The following is a 23,076-nucleotide window of genomic DNA, read 5'->3' as shown; positions in this document are numbered from 1 at the left end:
AATAGAATGAACATCATATACCCATTCCCCGCTTCATTTTTGACTTCCTTTCTGGATGGCTTTTAGCGATCACTGTTCACGATCACATTTCGATTCCTAATGTATAACAATTCTACATTACCAATTTTCTCTCTTTTCTTATTGGGAAGTATGTTCCTATGTAAGAATTTACCATTATTGTGTTCTTTAGAAAAGGTATGAATATTGTAAGAAACATTTCTCGAAGCATATATGTATAAAAAATATCCGTTTTGTGTGAATTTAAAAGCGTTAGTATTTTTTTCCTTAATAAACATGGAGTCCATGTCTCGGTTTCGATTCTCAATTAAAACTGCTTTACTTCTACATCGCAAAAAGTTCTTTCCACTTCACGTTATGAAGAACTATTAATAGTTTTATGGTTGTTGCTGCAATGGAACATCGAATTTGGCAGAAATGTTGGAAAAACAACGTAATTATTGTTGACTACTGTATTTAAGTTTTGTCTGTCGTGATCCAGGAAAATGGGAGCATCTCCGGGAATGCTTGGCAATAGAGGAAAATAGCTGTTGCAATAAAGGAAGTATTTTCATCAATATTGTTGCGGCGTAAAAAAAAAAACGGTAAATTTTTACAACTTCTAAAAATTTACCAACAATAACAAAAATAAATCTGTTTTGTAGTTTGTCTCTTCGTCACTGTATATTGTCTTTCATCTCCCCTGGGGTCGATTTTATATCCTTCAACCTTTACTAAAATTGCTGTGTCTTGTAGAAATTGTGGATAAATAGTTGAGGCTCTCAAAATTATAGTAGTGGATCTTGATTTATAAAAAATAATATATTCTTTTCTACTCTAGGCACAAGGCCCGACATTTTGGGGGAGGGGGCCAGTCGATTAGATCGACTCCAGTACTTAACTAGTACTTAATTTATCGACCCCGAAAGGATGAAAGGCAAAATAAATGATATATTGGTCTATGACGGTTCTTAGAATCTAGTGGCAGATCTAGAGTTTTAAAAATATTCTGATAACGTGCCTGTACTAATTTTGTTGTGTCCCTTGGCAAGATACATAACTCAACTTGCAGGTAAAAGAGATGGTTGTACGACGCACTGGTTGGTTGGTTTTAGGGTAACTAGTATAACAGAACGGCACTGTTCCAAGTTCGATTATCAATGAGATTTCTTCGAAGCTAGATGAAATAAGTACCAGTAATTATAATGTGGTCGATTCTGTCGTTTATATACTACAAACCTGTCTAAATTGGCGTTGGTGTTGATTGAACGAATGTTTCACTAAATGCTTTTGACGTCCTTACTTTTTGCTCAGTTCCGAGTTCAAATTCGGTCGGAATTGGTTTAATATGTCTCATTTCGAAGCAATAGTATCTAAACAGAATCAAACAACTGAACTTAACAGAAATCTAGCGATGCAAAAGCATTCTACGTTAATAATATGGATGATAGGCAAGAGGAAATATATTTTATTATTTCATAAAAAAAGGAGGTATTTTAGCTACGTTTGTGTCCATTCTGAAGTAAAATAGTAGTGACATGAACTGGGTCGATATCATCGACTATTCTTTGTAATAATCAATGATGTATTAACCTAGTTGTATCGTAACCTTCCAAGAAAATGTGTCTATAACATGAAAATGTTTGCTCAATTTCATTTGAAGAAACTAATGATGCTAGCCTGTAGTAGTAGTATTAATATCTAGTTAAATAGTGACAATTGCATATCGCTGTAGTATGTCAGTAGTAGTAGTAATGAATTCAAATTTTGGCACAAGACCAGCAATTTAGGGGGAGGGGTCAAGTCAATTATATCAACCCCAGTGTTCTACTGGTACATCTTTTATCGACCCCGAAAGGAAGAAAGGCAAAGTCGACCCTGACGGCATTTGAACTAAGAATGTAAAGTCGGAAGAAATACCGCTAAGCCGGCGTGCTTAACGATTCTGCCTGCTCACTGCCTTAATAATAATAATAATGGTTTCAAATTTTTGGCATTCGGTCAACAAATTTGCAGGAGAGGGTAAGTCAATTACATCGTCTTGATTGGTACTTAAATTTTATAGATTACGAGAAGGATGAAAGGACCAAATTTACCCCGTCGAAATTTGAACTCAACATAAAGAACTGGAAGAAATGCCGCTAAGCATTTTGTCTAGCGCGCTGACGATTCTGCCAACCCCGTCGTCTTAATAATTCCTCGTAACTTTGGCACAAGGGCAGCAATTTTGACGAGGGGGAAATTAATTACATCGATCTCCGTACTTGACTGGTTCTGATTTTATCGACCTCGAAAAGATGGCTCGGCAACATTTGAACCCAGAACGTTAAGAGCAATAACAATATAGTAATAACGATATGATAAGAAATACTGTAGTTTTTAGGAAGTGGAAGTACAGAAATTGATACAACAACATAGAAAATGAAAGCTTGAAGAAATTTCTGGTGATCTTCTTTCTGCAAAAATCATTTAGTACTAAAATTAGCAAATGGAGCTGAGTTCATATTATGCGGGGAGAGGTGGTGTATTGATGGTTCGCTCGTTGTTTGGTATAATTATAATATAGGAGGAGAATAGCGATAATGCCGCAATAGCAATCTCGTACTGCGGAAATAACGATCTAAAGGGGTTGTTATTTAACCCTTAGTCACTCCTGATTGAGCAGTCTTTTCAACCTTTAAAATAGGACTACAGTATTCACTGTACCCATTTTTTTAAAGATGGGGTGATTTGGGTAAAGGTGGGGGAGGGGCTGCTGTTTCTAGCAGATTGATCACATCGAGAACCCCTATTGTTGGTTCGAACTACTGTGGAAGATCGTTACTGTGACCACTGGGATTGTATCATAAACATTGAATGTAAAGATATCCTGGTCTATATTTTTAGGGACCCACTTATTTTGATAACGTTATCAGTAATTATTTACCGGTTTTCACTGTATTGTAGTTATATAGAAGCTTTAGTAATAATTGGCAAAGTAGTGGTATAACGAAGAAAATGGTTTATTTCACTGATAAGAACTTAGAATCCGATTTCTTTGGTGCGAGAGATGTTTTTCCATTCTTCAGATTACACACATTTGTAAATATGTATATCAGACGCTGTGCACATTAATGTCAGTGTTAAATTATAAACTCGTCTCTTTCTTTTTTTCACTTCCTGGTCTCTAAAAAAATTATATCTTTAACACATACCTTAACTTCAGGAACATGTATGTGTATAATTCTACAGATTCATATACACTGGTATTTATTGGCACTTTCTGATATTTTAATTACATTATACCAGGCAATCAGTGTATCTGGTCTAGGTAATTGAACACTGCTCAACAATATTATTGATGTTTTTGTTTTGTTTTAAACTCTTAAAATGGTTTCTCTCACACAAGTGTGTGTATGTGTCTTGGAATTCCTTGATATTTTAGTTGGCAAGCAGGGAGGAATTTCAGTTGCGATCAGGTGTTGAACAAACAAGATGTATTGCTGCATCGCCACAGCAGTCCTACTTCTCTCTTTAATATATATATATATATATATATATATATATATATATATATATATATATATATATGCGCGCACGCACACACGCATTCTTTTATTCGTTTCAGCCATGCGGCTTATTCATCGTTCTAACATCACTCCGTTATTGATAAACAGAAATATTTTGATACAATTAAATTGTTTTTAAAAGATCTAGGCATATTTGAAATGTTCCGTTTCTTTTTTTGCTTTTTCTCGTTCACTTGCTCTGCTAAATAAATATGGAATTCTCCACTTCTCTCTAAATTAGATGACCGTGTACTAGATACTAAAGCATTTTATAACCGTTGTTTCATGTCACTTTTGGACAACGAATCTGACGTACACTCTCATAACTTCAGCGAAAATGTCTCTGCTAAGACTTGAACTTTTGGCAGACTTGTCTTCTCGAAAACTGAGTACGAGTCCGTTGTGTGTGTGTATACAATGATTCAGTAGCTTATCTAATTTTTAGTTTTCGTGTGAGAGAGATGTTCTGTAATAGTCGACAAATAGATCTATATTATCTTAGTAATAATGATTTCGAAAATATATTTTCGATGTGAAAATTAAAAGCCATTTCAAAAACATAAACATGAAATACAATTATGGCTTTTGTTTGCAATTTCTATGGTTATAGTGGTGCCATTTTCTCGTAGAAATAAAGAAGAAAAAAAGAATTAGATCTTGATCTTTTATAGTGTAAGCAAGATGAATTAGAAGCGGATGTATGAAGTTCACACGTCAAAATGTATTGGGGAAAAAATTATATTTGAAATAATTCCACGATTTTGTGGCCGTCCACCTTAACGCCGGTTCTTATCAAAGATGGCTTCCTTTGTAGCTTTTTTTTCTCTCCTTTTCTGTTAAAGGAAGACTTAGTTGAGGGAATATCCGTCTTTTCTTCACGTTATTTTATTGGATTTCGTATATTTAAAGTGTACATAATTCCCTCTCTGTGTGTGTGTATAAAATATACACGTCCATCATTTAACGTACACATGTTCCATGCTGACATGCATAAATATATATATTTACAGATATTCATATACTCATATACACATTAATTAACATTATATATAAAACACGTACAGACACAATTGGTGCTTTAAAATCACAATAGTTAAGTTCTCATAATTATACTTATCTTCTACAAATGCTTGTGTATAAAATACATTCATATTTACATAATTATATTTAGATGTATAAAATCTGACCCTTCACCCGTAAGTGTTTTCAGTGTTGTTTTACTGAATAAATTGTAAATTTTCTGTTATTATAACTGATTTTTATTTGTTTTACAGAAAACTGTTTGTTGGAGGATTAAGTTGGGAGACAACTGCCAGTAAGTAATATATGTATATATATATGTGTGTGCACCTTACACTTTCACATGTGTGCGTGTGCGTGTGTGTGTGTATATATATATATATATATATATATATATATATATATATATATATATATAAACACATACGCAGGCATATATGTAGCTATAAATAACTGAGCACAAACACTGATGACTATATTAAGCATACACACACGCACATTTATGTATTCTTAACAATAATAGTTATATATAATTACATGTGCATATCTGACTTTACTGCTAAACCCTTCTCTTTCTCTCTCTAAAACATTAATCCCACCATCACTACCATCTCTCTCTTCACTGCACCGCCCCCATCTTTTAAGCATAATTTATTCACTTTTGTAGTAATTTTTTACGATCACACATTTCTATGGTTTAATTCTTTCTCCAAGACAAATCGCTGTTTCAATTCATTTAATTCTTTCACACATGAACAGCTCTTGTATAGTAGTAGTATCAGCTGCAGTAGCAGCAGTGGTGATACTGGGTAAAGTAGTAGTAGTCCTACTACTAGCTGTAGTAGAAGCAGTAATAGCAACATTGATACTGGTTAAAGTAGTAGTTAGCTATAGCAGAAGCAGTAATAACAGCAGCAGTGATGTTGCTGGTTGTAGTAAGAGTAGTAGTAATTGTGTATCATCTACTCCTGTATTCGATCTCGGTGTCTTCCTCCTCTACGAAAGGGGTTGTTTGTCTGATACCGTGTGAATGTGTAGAATAATGAAAACGTTGTTTAAAATTTCTTTGGAAATTATGAGGATTAAATTAGCGAATGGTTTCATGTTGACTGTGATCCATGATCTCTTGTACATCACTACATTTTCGGTGTCGTATCTGTGAAAGAACTTACCACCAGCGTGTCTGAAACTGTGCACCTGCTAAGACCCCTTCCCCGTCGGGCACTGGTTGTTAGATATGATCGTTCATGGATGTATGTACCTAAGTAATTAATTATACATGCTCTCAAGCTTACACCTCTATTAAAAATGTTCCTGCATAAATATATAATCTCTTGACATTTATGTGCGTGTGTGTATATTTGCGCGCACGCGCGCGCACACACAAACACACACACACACACACACACACACACACACACACACACACGCGCGCAACCGATATACAATTATTTACAGAGTAATGTAGTCGCTGACTCTGACAGCAATGCAGAACGTGATGTCTCACATAAATTCTCAAGCAGTCCTCCATATAGCATCAGCAGTACACATATTACTCAGGTTCTAGTCCTCCCTCTCTCTCTCTCTCTCTCTCTTCGCGGGTTTACCTTCTAAGATCACCACCGCCAATCTTGCTCCCCCCCCTCACAGTCGTCAGCCTTTCTTTCTTCTCCATTTTTACACCATGGGACTAATTTTGTTCTCTCATTACTGCTTATTATTCTTAATGTTACCATTAATGCACTTTTGCAGTTTCACCACCATCAGTCGATCACTCCAGCTCTGTGACGGCTACAAACAGAGGAGTGTATATATCTAGGCCGTTGTTGATTTAACGACTGTATATGTCTGTAGGAGCGTGTATATTGAATAAACAATAGAATGAGTAGACATTCTGTGTATGCAGTCCGAAGTTGTGTGTTACCTGTGGTAGTGCATCTCTGGTTGATTATGTGTGTGTGTGTATCCAAATCTGTTTGAAATGATAAAGTGTACTTAGTTATGGCGATGGTTTTTTTTTAGATGATGACAGCAGCAGGAGTATCCCTTTAAAAGGAGAGCAGTTGCAGTCAGTCACAACAATTTTTAATCGGCTTTGCCATTTAATTATTCAGCCTTAACTTTTTATCTCCCCATTACCCAAATAATTAGCTGTAATCTCGATTGCAACCCTCTCCTGCATAATTGTCGCCGTGCCTAAATCACTTATACACATGATATTCTTATTGATCCGTTATAGTTTGGCATTTACTTGCATTTATTGATGATGTGTCGTTAATAAACAAATTAGTTAATGATAACTCCAGTAATGCTTTAATTCCGTGTGTGGATTAAGACAGCTAGAAATCAGTCGCAGATTAAATGACTTAAATATTTTGTTTCTCTGGCTTGATTCACCATTAAAACTAGTGACTTCCTTCTCTAAAATAACCGGTTATCGTCGTTGATAACAAAGAAAAGCCGATTGTTATGTATATTAATTTTTAGACTGTGTAGTTATAAAAATAAATTATAATTGTAGAGGAGTTAGTTATAGTAATCTACTGCGAAAATGTTTAAATTGTAATAACTAACGATAAACAGCCGGTGCTTGTGACGCTGGACTAATTATAATCCTTCACTCCTTCCTCATCTCGAATTATTTTTTCTTTTGTCATTTTTCCTGTTTTTTCCCCTTTCAATATTTCTGTATCGTCTTTCATATCCTCATCACCTCATCGTTCATGTTCAATTAAAAATATCCAGCTAAACATTTTAAAACCGGGAAACAAACTATTCCTTTCCCCAGTCTTGTTCGAACTACGTGTCTCATTCTGGCTCACTACATCTCTCTAATCTATGATGTATTATACTCCTCTTGCCCACAAATACCAGTTTCACTTCGAGTTGTTCTATTTCCGTGACACCCATCGTAATTCTTTCTCCTCATACATTATTTACACGCACGCACACACACGTGTGTATATATATATATATATATATATATATAATACATATAAAGTGAGTATATGCATATATACGTACATATATACACACACCACGGTCAACCGTTGAACCCTCATTCATTGTTCTTCCCATCTTTCTCTTTTCTCATATAAGAAAACCATTCATCTCATTATTATTTCACTCATTAAATTTTTAAAAAATTTCGTCGAATATACTTAATAAATAAATAAAGAAAAGAGAATTCTAAGAAAATTAATAATTCTTCGTTTGCTGTGGACTGTTGTATTATCGATGTTTATCCAAATACTGGTATGCCAAATTTATAAATATAAATTATATTTATATATATATATATGTATATAAAGTGAGGTATTCACTACATGTAGAATGTCTCAAGCCGTTTATGCCGTATCTTGAGTTTCCACATACGTGCATTAAGGCTTTTCCGGGCGTCCCCACCATATATATAGCTGACAGGAGAAGCGTTAATACTCGTGTGCAGAGAAACTCTGAGAAACGGCTTGAGACAGTTCAATTTATACTTTTCAACACAGGAATACTCCTATACTTTCAATTTTCTATATTCGGTCATTGACACCGAGCATCTAACTCTCCAAATTCAGTTCAAATTAAATGTTAAAAAAAAAATCAAACGAGGTTTTTTTCTGTTTTACAAATTCTGTTTACGAAGACAAATTAGACAAATAAAGCTTTCTTCTCTTGGATTAACATTAATGTCTGGTTACTTTCGGTGATAACTCTTTCAGCATTTTTATTAGATTTCGAATTCTCCATCTCTCTCTTACTTCCTCATCGTCAGAATCAGGAGAGAGGAGCTGCAAGATGATGACAAGAATCGTCATTGTTGCCATCTTTCGTGTCAATAGTTCTGCTGCTATACGCTCTGAACAGTTGGCTACTTTTTGCACCAGTGATCTTGCCTCCTTTTATGGCGCTGTCTGTTGCACTCTCAGTGCACATCTACTTGATTCTTTCTCTTCTAAGTATATATTTCAGTTCACCCCACTTCTCTCTCTCTCTCTTTCTCTCTCTCTTTCTCTCTCTCTCTCTCTCTCTCTCTCTCTCTCTCTCAGGTTTTCTTACTAGATCTAAACTAACTGCCTTATTTCCTTTCTCATATCTGTTTTGTCTGCAATCTCAGATTTTTAGTTGGCGAATTTTTCCTTTTTTTCTCTAAAAATAAAAAAAAGAAAGAAAATTGTTTGGTGTGACTAAAATGTTGATTGTTTTTAAGTTTTTCTCTACAATAACTGGTGCATTCCTACATAAAAATATAAAAGCAGTTTTTTTCAATTTTACTTTTTATTACTAGCAAGTGATTGCTTTATTTTGTACTCATTAAAAGTAATAATTACTTAACATTACGCCGGTGTATTTAGATGTTTAAATGCCAAGGGATTTTTGTTTTTTGTTTTTGGTAGCTAGTAAATTAAATATTTTTGTATAATAAACTATCTTTTAAATTAATATGTATATTATTTGTATGCTTAAAACACGGCGGTTTAAATTTTAAAAAATTTATTTAGCAGGTAATTTTAAGCTCTTTAATGACTTGATTTCATTAGTGGAAACATTCAATTGCTGTGTGAAAATGTTTCATGCGAAAGTTGATCTTTTTCAGCTATCCAGTAGGAAATACTAGACTTGGTCTATGGACGTGGTATGTGATTTCACTCTGGGATTTCTCCCATTTTGATTTACCTCCTTTTCCAATTGTATAATTCTCAGTTTCAGTACATGCTACAGACTAAGACTTTGGCTTTTCATACCTAATAAAAAATCATTTGCACCAAGGATAAATTAAATGCTGGTTTTTAAGTGATATCTAGAAATATATCTTCTCTCTAATCAATTTTGAGTTTTTCCAATTTAAATTCCAGTTAAGTTTCAACTTGGATAATTTAAACTAAGATTATAATTCCTCTTTCAGAGTTCAAAAACAGTACTTTATAAAGTGATTTTTCTTTTTCACCCCTGTCTCTCTTCAGAGGACTTAAGAGAATATTTCTCTAAATTTGGGGAAGTAGAACATTGTAATCTAAAAACAGACCCTGTTACAAAGAGATCCAGAGGTTTTGGCTTTGTCCTTTTCAAAGAAGAACAGACAGTAGATAAGGTAAGAATAATTTGGTAAAATGTTTCCATTTTCTCTTCAAAAGGAGTGACAGCTGTGTGATATTTGCTATTAAGGAGATGGGTGAGTGTGTGTGTGTGGAGAGGGGAAGTAGCGAACTATATGCCCTGCAATATTCTAGCTGCAGCCATCTGTTGTAAGTTCGTTCGGACCAAGATAGATAAAACTTGTACTGTGTACTTGTTTTGACTGGAGGAAACCAGAGCCTGTTCCTTAGATTTTATGACCATGTCAGAATTAAATGATAGACAGAATGCCTTGTATTTTGTTACTGGTTCAATAAAATTATTACCATCCAAATACTGATTGGTTTTAATGTCTGTTTTCAAGGCTGGCATAGATTAAACTGGTCGTCAGTCGAGTTCTTGCTATCCCATACAAACTGAGGCCCACATCTTGTATATCCCATACAAACTGAGGCCCACATCTTGTATATCCCATATTAGGCCTGATTTCTACTGCTGGTTGCCTTCTTGTCGGCAAATTTTACAGCATTTTACCTAGCACCAGTACCACCCTTCCCTTAAATGTATGGCCTTGTGCCTTGGTCTCCCTACCTATTATCCACCGTTCACTAAGTCTTCCCCCTCAACACTTGTTTTTTATTTTATTCTCTTCATCTCACTCTTACACACTCTTGCAATCTCTACCCACTCACACTTGGTTCTTTTGTACTACATCCTGCACACACTTCTGCTCATTTTGTACTTTGAGTGTTCACCCAGACACCTCTTCACTACAAATGTATGTAGCCATACTGCTCGAAACCTTTTCTTCTCTGCCATCATCTATTATAAAGCCACCTCTCTTAGGATTTTTGGTTTTGCAAGCTTCATAGTGACCTCACTAGAGTTGGTGGGATGGAAAAGGCACTAGTACACACTAAAATGGTTGCCATTAGGAAGAGCATTCAACTGTAGAAACCATGCCAAAAGAGACAGTGGAATGCAATGCAGTCCTTGGGCCTGTCAGACCCTGTCAAACTATCTAACCCATGCAGGCATGGAACATGGATTTTAAATGATGGTGATGACGTACCCATGTTAGAAGTCCTTGTGAGCTGGCTGTGTGAAAGAATGTAACAAACACATTTAATAAAAGGGCTCTAACCACATTGGAGTATTGAAATAGATTTTTAAACCTCTAAGAGCTAAAGCAGAAATAGAAAATGTATTGGATAACAGTAAAAAATAAAAAAATCACTTTCTTTGTGATTAATAGCTTTTGGATTTTTTTTTTCTATGATGGCTTACTTTTGTCATTGTGGCCATTTTCTTTTCAAGTTTGATGAATTAACACACATACAGATGCTTGTGTCTGCTATTAGCAATTTAGCTGCTAACATTAGAACATGTTACAGCAGTGGATTGGCAGAACAGTTAGTGTTAGACAAAATTCCTTTTGGTGTTGTGACTGAGGCTAACTTTGACTTTCATCTTCTTTCTGAGTTTGATAAAATGACAGTTAATGAAAACTGGCTTACATAATCATAGAAATCAATGTAAGGATATATTAATAGGTGACTGATATATAAAATACATTGTTCAGTGAAAGCCTTTTACTTTATGTTCAAAACTTTCTAGTTTTGCTTTTACTTTGAACCATCTGTAGTCTCCAGTCTAATACCAGTAATATACCGCACATTAGTTACTGATAGCTGTGAATATTGAAATGATTTCTGTATTCATGTAAATACAAACCTCCCAGATTTTTAAGACTTAAATTAGGCTTATGTATTATACATGAAAAAAAGTTATCTATTTCCCCATTATTCTCTAGGGAGTGACAATATTTAGATTGGTGATAGCTGATGTAAATTAAATATATTATTCAAGCTGAAGTGCAATAGAGTTTAAATTATGTATGGTAATATTGTGTTTTCTATGATAGCATCATGTTTTCCAAACTAGCCTGGGTTGAACAGTTTTCAACAGGATCCAATGGGCCAGGGGATTACGTCAAGCTCCAGTGTCTACTTTGGCACAGTTTCTACAGCTGGATGCCCTTCCTTATGTCATCCACCTTAACAGTGTGTATTGGATACTACATAAAGTGCTGATAGCTTAAGCTAGATGGAATTTGTGGGAGAGGGAGACTCAGGAAGAAGTGGGACAAAGTAGTAAAAACTGACCTCAGGAGATGACAAAGGACCAAGGTGATTGGCAAGTCACTGTACTCTAGAAAACTCGCCCATCTCGGCAAAAAAATGAAGTCCTAAAAGCATATTATATTATGTCTGTCTCTGCATCCAATCTGCCCTCTCAAGCCATCCCTGCAACTTTTCTTCCTAATACTCATCCTTCCATCACACTTCTAACCACAGCACTATTTGCTCAGCTACTGTTATTATGGGAGCAGAACTGCACATATTTCATTTCTCATTTGTACTTACTACTAGTTATCTCTCTATTTGGAAAGGCTTCCCTTGTCAGCCACTCCTCATTGTTAGTCTCTCCCCTTACCACTTTATTTTCCCTTGACAAACCCTGAACGCTTTCATATCTGTCTTAGATGTATTTCCCCACCTCCTTTCTCATTATATCCATTCCTATGTACTTTTGACCTCTGTACATCCCCCTTCTCTCATGCACTTCACATCTCACCCCACTGTTCTGCCACTGTTTATCCTCTGCTCCTCCCTACAACTTATGTTCACCACTCACTGCATTCATCCCTATCCCTCATCTCTAACCATCTGTCAGTCTCCTTTCACACTGTTGCAAACTTAACTGCCCACTCTTCCTGATCTCACCCTATACTTTTATGTGCTTGCTGTCTGTTTCTCTGTTTCAAACTGGAGTAGCCTTGTATCTTTTCAACACCAAGAGACCTTATCCATCTATCATACTTTAACCTCTCAACACCTGACACAAAGCTACCTTGCAATATTACATCCACACTCAGTCGAGTTAGGTAAACTCACTAGTGCTGGTGCTACAAAAAAAAAAAAATCACTTTACAGTACTCTCTGTAAAATGATTGGCATTAAGAAGGGTATCTAGCTGTAGTGACCATGTTAAAACAGGTATTGGAACTCAATGTAGTTCTCTGGCTCATTGGACCATGTCAAACTGTCCAACCCATGCCAGCATGTAGGAAGGACATTAAATGTTGATGATCATGTCAAGTGATAAATACTTTAGTCCCTGGTGACAACATGACCACCTGTGCTTCCTTGTGCAAATAATAGCAAAATTTTGTGATCAAAATCAAATTGATTTCCAGTGTTCAATTTATAGCCTGTGTTCTTTTATGACCTACGCCAGTGAAGTTTGAAGGTCACTTTTGTAATTGATTCGTATTTCGTTTAGAATTTGTGTACTTCTGTGTCTTATATAGCAATTACACTAAATCTGACTAGACTTTTTTTTCTATATATTATAATAAAGAAACGTCAGTGTATATCCTACATGAAATTCTTTCTGAGATTTTATTACCCTTTTAGTAAACAGAACAAAAATTTTATGTTTTGTTGTAATTTATCAAATAATACGAAATTACAGGAGGCTTAACTATAAGAATTAGTAAGTTGCATTCAGAAAATGAGTGATTATTGGGAAGTTCTTTATGGTAGGAATAAAGGCAATGTTTGATCAAACTGTTAGTCATTCATTAGCTGCTATGTTCTGAAATTCATGAAGTGTTTGTTCCTCTTGTCATTTGAAGTGAATGCCTTGCTACCTTATATAATGGTAAATTAACATCAACTTTCAGGCTTTGGTGGAAAAAGAGCACAAACTTCACGGTAGGAACATTGATCCCAAGCGAGCAAATCCACGAGAACCGATTAGGAAAGTCTTCGTCAGAAACCTCGATCAGAACTTGACAGAAAATGAAATTCGTGAATATTTTGGTAAATTTGGAAAGGTTTGTTTGTCAGTTTTACTTGATTAATTTATTATTTTGAAAATGGTTTGTACTGTAAGATTTGAAGTAAAGAGTATTTGCATAAGTGTCTTGTAAGAGCAGTAACTAGTATTTTAGATATAAATAGGGAAAAATAAAACTATAGAAGATTAAATTTATATTTCTGTTAAGCTACATTGTTTGCTTCAGTTAATTTTGAAAATAATAAAAGATTTAAATTAATTTTTTATTAGCTGGTGGTTGGATCTGAGATTAAGAATAAATTTCCTTGGTAAGTTTTCAGTAACCGTAAAAGAGAAAGTTTGTATCATAGAATCTGGGGTGGTCTCAGGTAGGTTGGTATCAAAAGGGGTAATGTTCAAATATATGGAATCTTGCCTGGTTCCTTTCAACAGTTGTTAGACTGAGCTATATTGAAATGGTAGTAGATTTTAGTTTGCATTTTTTAACTGTGAGCTTAAAATCAGGTTTACAGCATTAATATGTTTGGTGTTGATGTATTGATATACTTAAAATATTGAGAAAAATTAACTGAAGAATTATTGATCTTGCAATTTTTTGGAATTTTTATGGAGGAGAGTTTTTAGTTTCATGATATGCAGTATTTTCAAAGACAGCTTTCATTTGTGTCTTCTTATATAATTACTTCATTGCTTGACAAATTAGAAAATTTAATAGAATTGTTAGTGATTTGCTCTTCAACCATTACACTTCAACTATGGTTGTAATATTTTGTTCTGACCTTATACTTTACTCTCTACAATCTCAACATAAATATTCATTGAGCTTCATTGAGTTCCGTCTCCTTTCTAGGTCAGGCAGATCATCTGGCTACTTTCTTAGATTAATAAACATTAGCTAACTAAACAGATAAGCTAGTTAGATTTTGATTTAACAGAATTGAATAGGGTGTGTGTAGATTAGAGCTAATATAGATTTCATATCACTTAATTCTTAGAATCTTTGTTTTTTTTTCTTTCCAAAAACTAAGACACTTGGAGAAATTTTAGATAATTTTTTTTTTATTTTCAGATAGTCAAACTGGAATTACCATATGACAAAATGAGAAATCAGCGACGTAATTATTGTTTCATAGAATTTGAATCTGAGGATGCAGTTGATAAAATCTGTGAAAATGCAGGTCATCAGATCGGTTCCAGAGAGGTAAGGACTCTAAATGTTCTGCTACTTTAAAACCCTTTTTTTAATTACTTTAACTTAAGCTTTAAAAAGTACTTTTATCCATTAATTAAACTTTATTTTATTCTAAAATAAAGTCTAGTTATTGTAATAAGTTGGGTACTTTCCAATTTTTCTTATTCCAGGTAATGCTGTAAACTCATCATTTTAACTTGTTAATCGTTGCATCCTAATTAATGGAACATTTAAGTGGTAACAGCAGCGTTCCATATACTACCAACTTTATTTGCATCCATCCTCTAGGAATGATTGAGGCTTACTTCTACTTCCCTGACTAGAAGATAGATTTTCTTAAAATCCATTATATCTAAACAGTAAAGGGCTTCAAGGTTAATACTACGTAAGTTATCCCTAGCTGGTATAAGTGCCATATTGATGTCTACTACGAAGGTTATAGCTGGTTTGTGCTGATTGCATTACCAATGATTACTCCTTTTGTTCCACTTCCAGCTGCGGGGGCGCTAGTTCATGTGAATATACTGGACAAAGGAGACCCTGAATACTACTCTCGAGTTGTGGTGGTGGTCAGTACTTCGAGATACCGCAGCCACATGTGACTACACCTACTACTAGGCCTATGCAATGGTTAGAAGTTGTTAAACCAAATAATATTCTGCACTAACTGTTAATTGCCTTCTTATAGGTGACATTGTTTAAAAAAAATCTATCTTAGTAAAGTCTTAGTTAATGCTATAATAAATTTATTTACAGTTTCATTTAGAAATCGTAACGACAATCAAGCTTGTCAGTAAGAGGATATCAACTGTTAAATTGTAAGTCTCGCTGTAGTAAGTCTACTGACACAAGTTGGTAGTTTTGTTTTGACTTTTTTTTTTCTAAAGATGCTTTCCTCTTCCATTTCTCATTATTTTCATTAAAGTAGTTTCTCCCATCCCACATTTTATTTTATATATATATATATATATATATATATGTATATATATTTATATTCTCTTACTACATTTTTCCCATTTCTACTCTAGTGAATAATAACATTATGGGTAAAGTACTAAGTCTTTGGGGCCCTACAAGCTGGCAGATGGTAGTCTGTGGCAGTCATTTTCATTGGTTTAATTCTTTTTCATTAAGCTATTTAAGGTTAAAGATCAATTTAAAAAAAAGAAATGTCAATGACTGCCATTAGATTAAAATTCAATCACTTATTGATGATTTTGATTTGAACTGATGGTGGCATATTATCAATTTTGTAGGCCCAAGTGAAGAAAGCAACTCCAGTTGCAAACCAGAGAGGAAGAGGCCGAGGAGGTATGAACTATGGCTTTGGTGATCTAACAGAAGGCATGTGCTTTGGAGATGTTTTAATACTATTGTTAAATGAAAACTGCAAAAAGCAACAGCTGTTGCAGTTGATTTGAAAAATGTTTTAGTGTGGTTTTAGAACAATGTTTATTAACTGAGGTCAAATTTACTTGTTGAAAATGTAGTTTGAGTTTTAATAATAAGAATAAATTTGGCTTTACTATCATGTGTATTCTTTATAACAAATAGTATGTATATTGACTGGTTCTTAATATTTTTTTCTGACATGTCATGTAATAGTGAAAAAATGTGTTGATTATAGGTTTCCAGTGGACCAACATTCACTGTGTTTACCACATCAAATAACTTTTGTTTTGTGCTAAAAGCATTTACTATAGGTTGTATATCATGTCTGTATTAACCTCATAAGGTTAGTAACATAAAACCCATTGATGATGTTTATAATGTATATGTACATTGTTTCATCATAGCACTACCAAACTTTCTGGTTATAAAATGCTCTTGTGCCTTATCTGTGATATCTATTATTGATGACAAAATGATTGGAGACAATAAGACTGATTTGTTCGTAGACCTAACACTAATGATACATGAAGTGGAAATCCTATTGATTCTTAATCTCATTTCCTACAACACAGTATCTAATGTATTGCCATACTTTGTGGACAATTTGTTCTTTACTGTTAGATTTACAGGTGGCTATACGAAATCTGAAGAGTAATTGAGGACCAGTGGTTATAAAATTTTTCCTGACAGATGTAAATATTTGTATATGGCCAAATCTGATATGTTTAACTATGGCTAATGATTTCCTGTGCTGACTACCAAAGAACTAACCAACTGAACATCTATTTCATTAAGAATGAAATAACCAACCCATATCTGTATTGTTGCCTATGATTTAAAAATTACAACTGTGATGTTCCTCTTGTAGCTTAAGATTTGATAAATATTTATTCAGACTCTCCTATTGCATCCCTGTGAAGAGAACATCGATGCTTTTATAGAAATATAATATATTGTCATTTTGATTATTTCTTTTCAATTATAATGGCCTGGCTCTCTGCTGTTTACAAGTGTTCCAGCTGATTCAATCAACTGAACAGTTTTCTCATGAAATTAACGTGCAAGTAGTGGAGCACTCCACAGATGTGTACCCTTAATGTAGTTACTGGGAGATTCAGCGTGACACAGCATGTGACAAGGCTAGCCCACTGAATTACATGTACATCTCATTTTTGCCAGCTGAATGAATTGGCACAACGTGTCTTGTTCAAGGACTCAATGCGCCTCTTGGAATCAAACTTAGGACCATGTGATCGTGAGCCAAACACCCTATATAAGTATTAGAATAGTGTTTCTTTTAACCCTCAAAGTCGTTTGTAATTTCATTTTCTCATTATCTCACTTGAATGTTAACTTGTACCAGTTTCACTTTAATAATCCATTAGACTACCTGCTTTCTGTTTACCTTGTTGATGAATGATCTACAAAGTGTGACTTAAGATACCTTTTCAAGTTAAATACAAAGCCTAGCTATGTTCTCAATATCTGGTATCTTTATTTTCACAATTAGGTGGGCTCTGAGTTGACTGTCCAGTTCAGAAACAAAATAAAATATTTAGAGCAGAGTAGTTGAACTGATACAATAGCTAACTCCTTATGAAACTGACACACACACACACACACACACACACACACATAACTGAATTCTGCAGTGTCCATCTACTAGATTCTAATTCAAGGGCATTGGTCAATCTAGGTCTACAGTAGAAAGTGCTAGTAAAATGAAATTAATTGCAGGCTGGTGTTACATTGTCTGGCTGTTTTGCTTAGCAATTACCTAAAGTTGATAAGATGACATTAATGTAACAATTCGATTTAAAATCCACTAGACCTCTACAACAGTGATGTTAAAGTAGCAATTTGACTTGTCACCTTATTCTGTACTTCATATATGATTGGTGTTGTTAGTCAATGTTATGGTTTAATGTCTGTTTCCTAGGTGGCTGGAACCAAGGTGGTTGGAACCAAGGCTACAATCAGGGCTACAACAACTATTACAACCAAGGCTACTGTGGTTATGGTGGTTACGGCGGCTATGGTGGTTATGACTACAGTTATAATTATAACCAGGGTGCTTACGGTGGATGGGGAGACTATGGGCAAAACTATGGATATGGATATGGTAAGTAAACATTTATTATTTCATGAAGTTGTACTGGATTTGTAGTTAGAAGTATATATGATAAAATTTAGAATTGGAAAAAGAAACCAACAGAAATTGACTTGTAACTGAAAAGTTACATTAACTAGCAGTCACACTGCTCCCTGGGTGGTTTTCTGCTACTTTATTTCAGGATTGCTTGTACAAAACTTTGATGTGCATATCTGCCAGTACACACATACACGTTTTATTTTTGCATATATCAGACATCAATGATCAATGTAGTTCTCTGAGATTTAGAGAAAAAGATGGAAATTTATATAATAATTGATTCCATTGGAACATTGTATGTTCAACGATGTGAATTAGATGGTTTGTCATTTTTGTTAGTATGCAGATCAATATTGAAATCTTATAAAGCTTCTGTTTCAATAGCTGCTCTAAAACTACATATATTCTGTATTGTATTGGTGCAAGTAATTTTTTATGGCTTTCAAAATCTCACCACTTAAATTTGTATGCCACAGACTATTCTGAAGTTCATTGAACAAATTTTGGATGGGTGTTGTCATGTGACAAACTTTTCCCTGCAGCTCAGCTCTAGGGCTTTCCTGAGGTCTGATTTCTCTGCAACACAGAAAAACCAATATGAGCACATTGGTATGTGAACATATCAAAGTGCCTAAGAATACTTGGTTAAGGAGAATGCAGTTTGTCCAGTTTTGCCTTCTCTTCAAAGCAACATTGATTTCAAATCAGCCAAGCTTTGTAATGTTAGCAAACATTGTCTAAGAAATCCTCTGTATTACATTGGTGCTTGACAGACAGGACAGTCTGTTCCTGAAAGTCATTGAAATTGGTTCCTAGTTTAAAATTTTTCTGATTCAGTTTAGTCTCTCAGCATCTTGTTTATTTGAACTGCTGTTACTGTTTATATCTCACATCTATTTGTCTGCTTATCCTGTCAGTTTAATGATTATCAACCGGTACCAGAATATTTGCTGCCTGTGAAAGCTGGCTCAGTGTATTGTTGTGAAGTAGATTATTCTCTTGAAATACCCTAGTCAGTCTGCTTTTAGTAAAAGTTACACACCCATTACTGATTAATAATCAGCTTTTTTTTTATCTAGTATAGATGACAAGAAAAAAAAAATAGCCAAATTATAAGAAAACTAGAAATGTGTTTGGTGTTAAATGAACAAACTTATTTATATCAAACTAATTTGTTTATATAATTAACCTTAGTTCATTGTCCCATTTTGAATCACTCATTTGGAAGTTTACTTGTAGATGCATTAGTTTACAAATATGAGGATGTTAAGTATATCACCATTGTATTTGGGTGAGTGCTATAGTAAAGTGTATCAAGTGAATCTGAGATGCCAGTTGTATTTAAGCTGTGTACTGTTGCCTTTAAGATATTACATCACCAATATTTGCCTCACTTTCTGAAATCATTAGGGCCCTCTATTGATGGGTTTTGGTGTTGAAAGATTTAGTACTCAGCTTAATTGCTATTGCTGTTTTAATGCAATGAAGATTTTTTTCAGCTACATCATTGTAGTGTATCCTTATATGAAGATTAGTCAGAGAGAGAAAGTACCTAGACCATGTGACAAATAACTTGTGCTGAGAAATATATTTAGAATGTTATCACGTTGGTTCTAATATTACTGGTGTTTAATTTAAGATGGTGGATTTAGATTTAACCTTTAAATCAAGACTTGATATTGATAGTGTTCAAATATATTATAAATTTACTATTTTAAATCATCTACATTGTTAGGATCTGGTAATTGTTTTGTTTAATCCTTTAGACACTAACCCACCTGAGACTGTCTCTTGTTCTATAATACAAGTTTCCTATTTGATCTAAATTAAACCTGCCATCAAAATTCTATGTTGGTTTATTTTCCAAATACCAGCTTTATTAATGACATGGTTATTTTAATAGCTTCTTCATTTCATTCCAAGTTTATTGAAACAAAGGCTGTAAATCTTAATCAAAATGTGGAAATTAAAGTTTAGGTGTTCTACTTTCTGTTAGTTTCACTGTATTTTGACAATAGTTGGTGAAAACCATTCATTAACAGAACACTTTTTTTAGATGTGAATATGAAAACTGTTTACTCATAATAGTTTAGTAATGTATTCTGACTATTGTATAGAGTTGTGCCTGTGTTTTGGCATCATGTGATTGTTGTAAATGACATCACCATCATACAATTGCTGTTTGTTTCCAGTCTTCTGTGAAAAACCTGTTTGGCTGCGGGGCAATATTACCTTGCTTAGACAGGTGAGGTTTGGTAACAAGGACATCTCACTATAGCATTTGTCAGAATTTGTCTCAACAAATTCTGTCTGATGCATGCATGCAAGCATGGAAAGTGGACATTGACTGATGGTATAATATTTTGGGCTGTTAACCTTTTGTTACCATATTTCTGTTGGAATACTTAACTTTTGTTTCAATTATTTTTGAAAATAAAGAATCTAGTAAAATAACTTTGTCATTATTAAACTGGTGTTTGGAACCTAAATTGAATTTAGATCGCTTTTAAAATGTAATGTACATCATAGAAATGGGCTGTCCTATGTGGATTGGTGTCAAAAAGGTAACTACAAACTTTATCATGTTACTTACAGCATCTTTTAACTCCCAGATGTGTTTTGGCTATTCGACATCCTTCTGCTCTATTGTGGTTGTAGATTTCCCACATACCTCTCTGTTGTTAATCTTAATTTCTACATATACATTACATGATCTTTCAATAATTCCAGGATATGATTATGGTAGTTGGAGTGGCTATGGACAAGATCAGGGTAAGTAATGTGACATTTTTTCCTTTTAAATTATTTCCTTTATTTAATTTTTTTTTTTCTTACATTTGAAACTTCGTCCTTCTGCATGCTAACGTTTAATGAAATGGTGAGCATTTGCACCAATCTTTCCCTCAGCATAATGTGATCTAGAAGATTTCTGTAACCCAAGCTTTATTTATTTTCTGAAACTGACTGGCTTTTTTAACACTTTTTAAAATTTTCTTTTTTTCTTTTCCTTTTTAAATTATCACTTCTTCAGCTTGAATACTAATGTTGCTGCATGTCTCTTTACTAGCGAACTTCCTAGCTGGCTGCTTTTCATACAGCCTAGTTGGTTTAGGGTGGGGATAATTTAAAAGGAAGTTTCACTTTTAACCAACCTAAAAAACTAGTGATTAGATATTTTAATTTTGAGAAGTATAAATTTTCTCTTTTGTTAAAACAGTTAATTCAATGAAATACAAAAAATTTTTTTTTTTTATCTTTAAATATCTAAGTTGTAGATATTTCTAAAATGTTTTCTTCAAAAATATATTCTAGATATATGGCACATGCTTTCCATCTAGTTTTCCTTTTTGTAGATTTAGAGGCTTGGAACTATCCCTTTATTATTATTATTATTATTAAAAAATTTTTTTTTAGCTGTTTTATCACTTCAACTATAGTCTTGCATGCCAGTAGATTCCCCCTACATTGTTGCTACTGCCGTATGAGGGCTGTTCCAGTAATTTGCTCATGATTTTGGAAGGCAGCTTTGTCATCTTCAGCTTATTGGCTTTGCTATAAAGTTTTACATTTGACTGCAAAGAAAAAAAGGAAGAAAAAAAAAACCAAAACAGGGTTAAAAATACCATTAAAAAAAAGTACTTAAAGAAAAATCAGTTTTATAGAAATTTACTATTGCAAACTAACTTGATGTCCAGGCCTTCCAATCCATGTTCTCAGTAGGAACAGCCCTTTGTTATTTTCTCTCTTAGATAATCCCTGTTAATTAGGAACAGTTAAATTATAGTTTTCAGGCCCCAACCCCCTGTGAATTTCACTTGTTATTTTGTGTATTTGTGACAATGCTACCGTTCCTCTTTCTTCACTTGTGTTAAACAGAAGCAGTCATGATGCTCTAATGGAGTGTGAATCCTCACCTCTGTACTTCTCATATCTGACGATACTGTTTTGAGCAGACTTGCCACAAGTGTTGCCATCCCATCAGTTGGCATTGTTGTTGTGCTGGCAGAAAAGTGCTGTTCTGTATTGTTTACAGCATAACTTTAATAACAATCTTGATCTCCATGTCGCCTTTTTTGGTAGGTCAACAAGCCGGCGGCTATTCTGGCAAAGCTGCAAAGAGTAGAGGACATTCTGGCTATCACCCTTACAGTCGCTGATTCCTTTCAAGTGTAGGTGTGTATCCCATTCATTCGTTCCTTAATTTACTATATTTTATCGATGCCTTGAGGGCTATTCCAGAATGATACTGGTGAAAGAAGTTGCTGGGACGTCCTAATTTTTTTTTTACACCCTGCTCTATTTTTTTAACACTTCTATATTCTTGAAGATTTTTTTTCTCTATTTCCTTTTTTATTCCCTTTGGTCAAACATGATTTTATGTATATATATGTATGTATGTATGTGTGTGTATATGTATATATACATATATATATATATATATGTGAGGGATCGTTGCTAGGGGTATTGAAACAATTGATGTGATTCATAAATTCTCATATATTCCATATTCCGTCTTTCATTTGGCATATTCATGTATATATATATATGTATATATACATATATACACACGCACACACACACACACACACACATATATATATATATACATGTATTTATTTATATCTATATACATGTATTTATTTATATCTATATACATGTATTTATTTATATCTATATACATGTATTTATATATATCTATATACATGTGTATATATGTATCTATGTACATGTGTATATATGTATCTATGTACATGTGTATATATGTATCTATGTATCTATATACATATGTATATATATATATATATACACGTATATATGTTTATATGTTCATATATATATACACA

General features: G+C 33.9%; 1 protein-coding gene across 4 annotated transcripts in view; it reads left to right on the top strand.

The window, feature by feature from the left end:
* Window positions 1-23,076, top strand: part of LOC106881268 (heterogeneous nuclear ribonucleoprotein D-like-A) — a 29,740-nt gene that overhangs the window by 756 nt on the left and 5,908 nt on the right. Inside the window, exons 2-9 of one of the 4 annotated variants that reach the window (XM_052969579.1) lie at window positions 4,820-4,860; window positions 9,521-9,648; window positions 13,381-13,533; window positions 14,566-14,697; window positions 15,945-15,999; window positions 18,020-18,202; window positions 20,963-21,004; window positions 22,313-22,405. In XM_052969579.1, coding sequence (XP_052825539.1) covers window positions 4,820-4,860; window positions 9,521-9,648; window positions 13,381-13,533; window positions 14,566-14,697; window positions 15,945-15,999; window positions 18,020-18,202; window positions 20,963-21,004; window positions 22,313-22,389 — 811 coding nt within the window. In that variant the 3' untranslated portion in view covers window positions 22,390-22,405. Of the gene's footprint in view, window positions 1-4,819; window positions 4,861-9,520; window positions 9,649-13,380; window positions 13,534-14,565; window positions 14,698-15,944; window positions 16,033-18,019; window positions 18,203-20,962; window positions 21,005-22,312; window positions 22,406-23,076 lie in introns of all 4 variants that reach the window. The other 3 variants (XM_052969578.1, XM_052969577.1, XM_052969580.1) reach the window with 3 other exon arrangements.

The sequence above is a fragment of the Octopus bimaculoides genome, chromosome 7 (genome assembly GCF_001194135.2).
Source record: "Octopus bimaculoides isolate UCB-OBI-ISO-001 chromosome 7, ASM119413v2, whole genome shotgun sequence".
NCBI classification, from domain to species: domain Eukaryota; kingdom Metazoa; phylum Mollusca; class Cephalopoda; order Octopoda; family Octopodidae; genus Octopus; species Octopus bimaculoides.
Note: the sequence above shows the minus strand (reverse complement) of the source record. Positions and strands in the feature narration are given on the sequence as shown.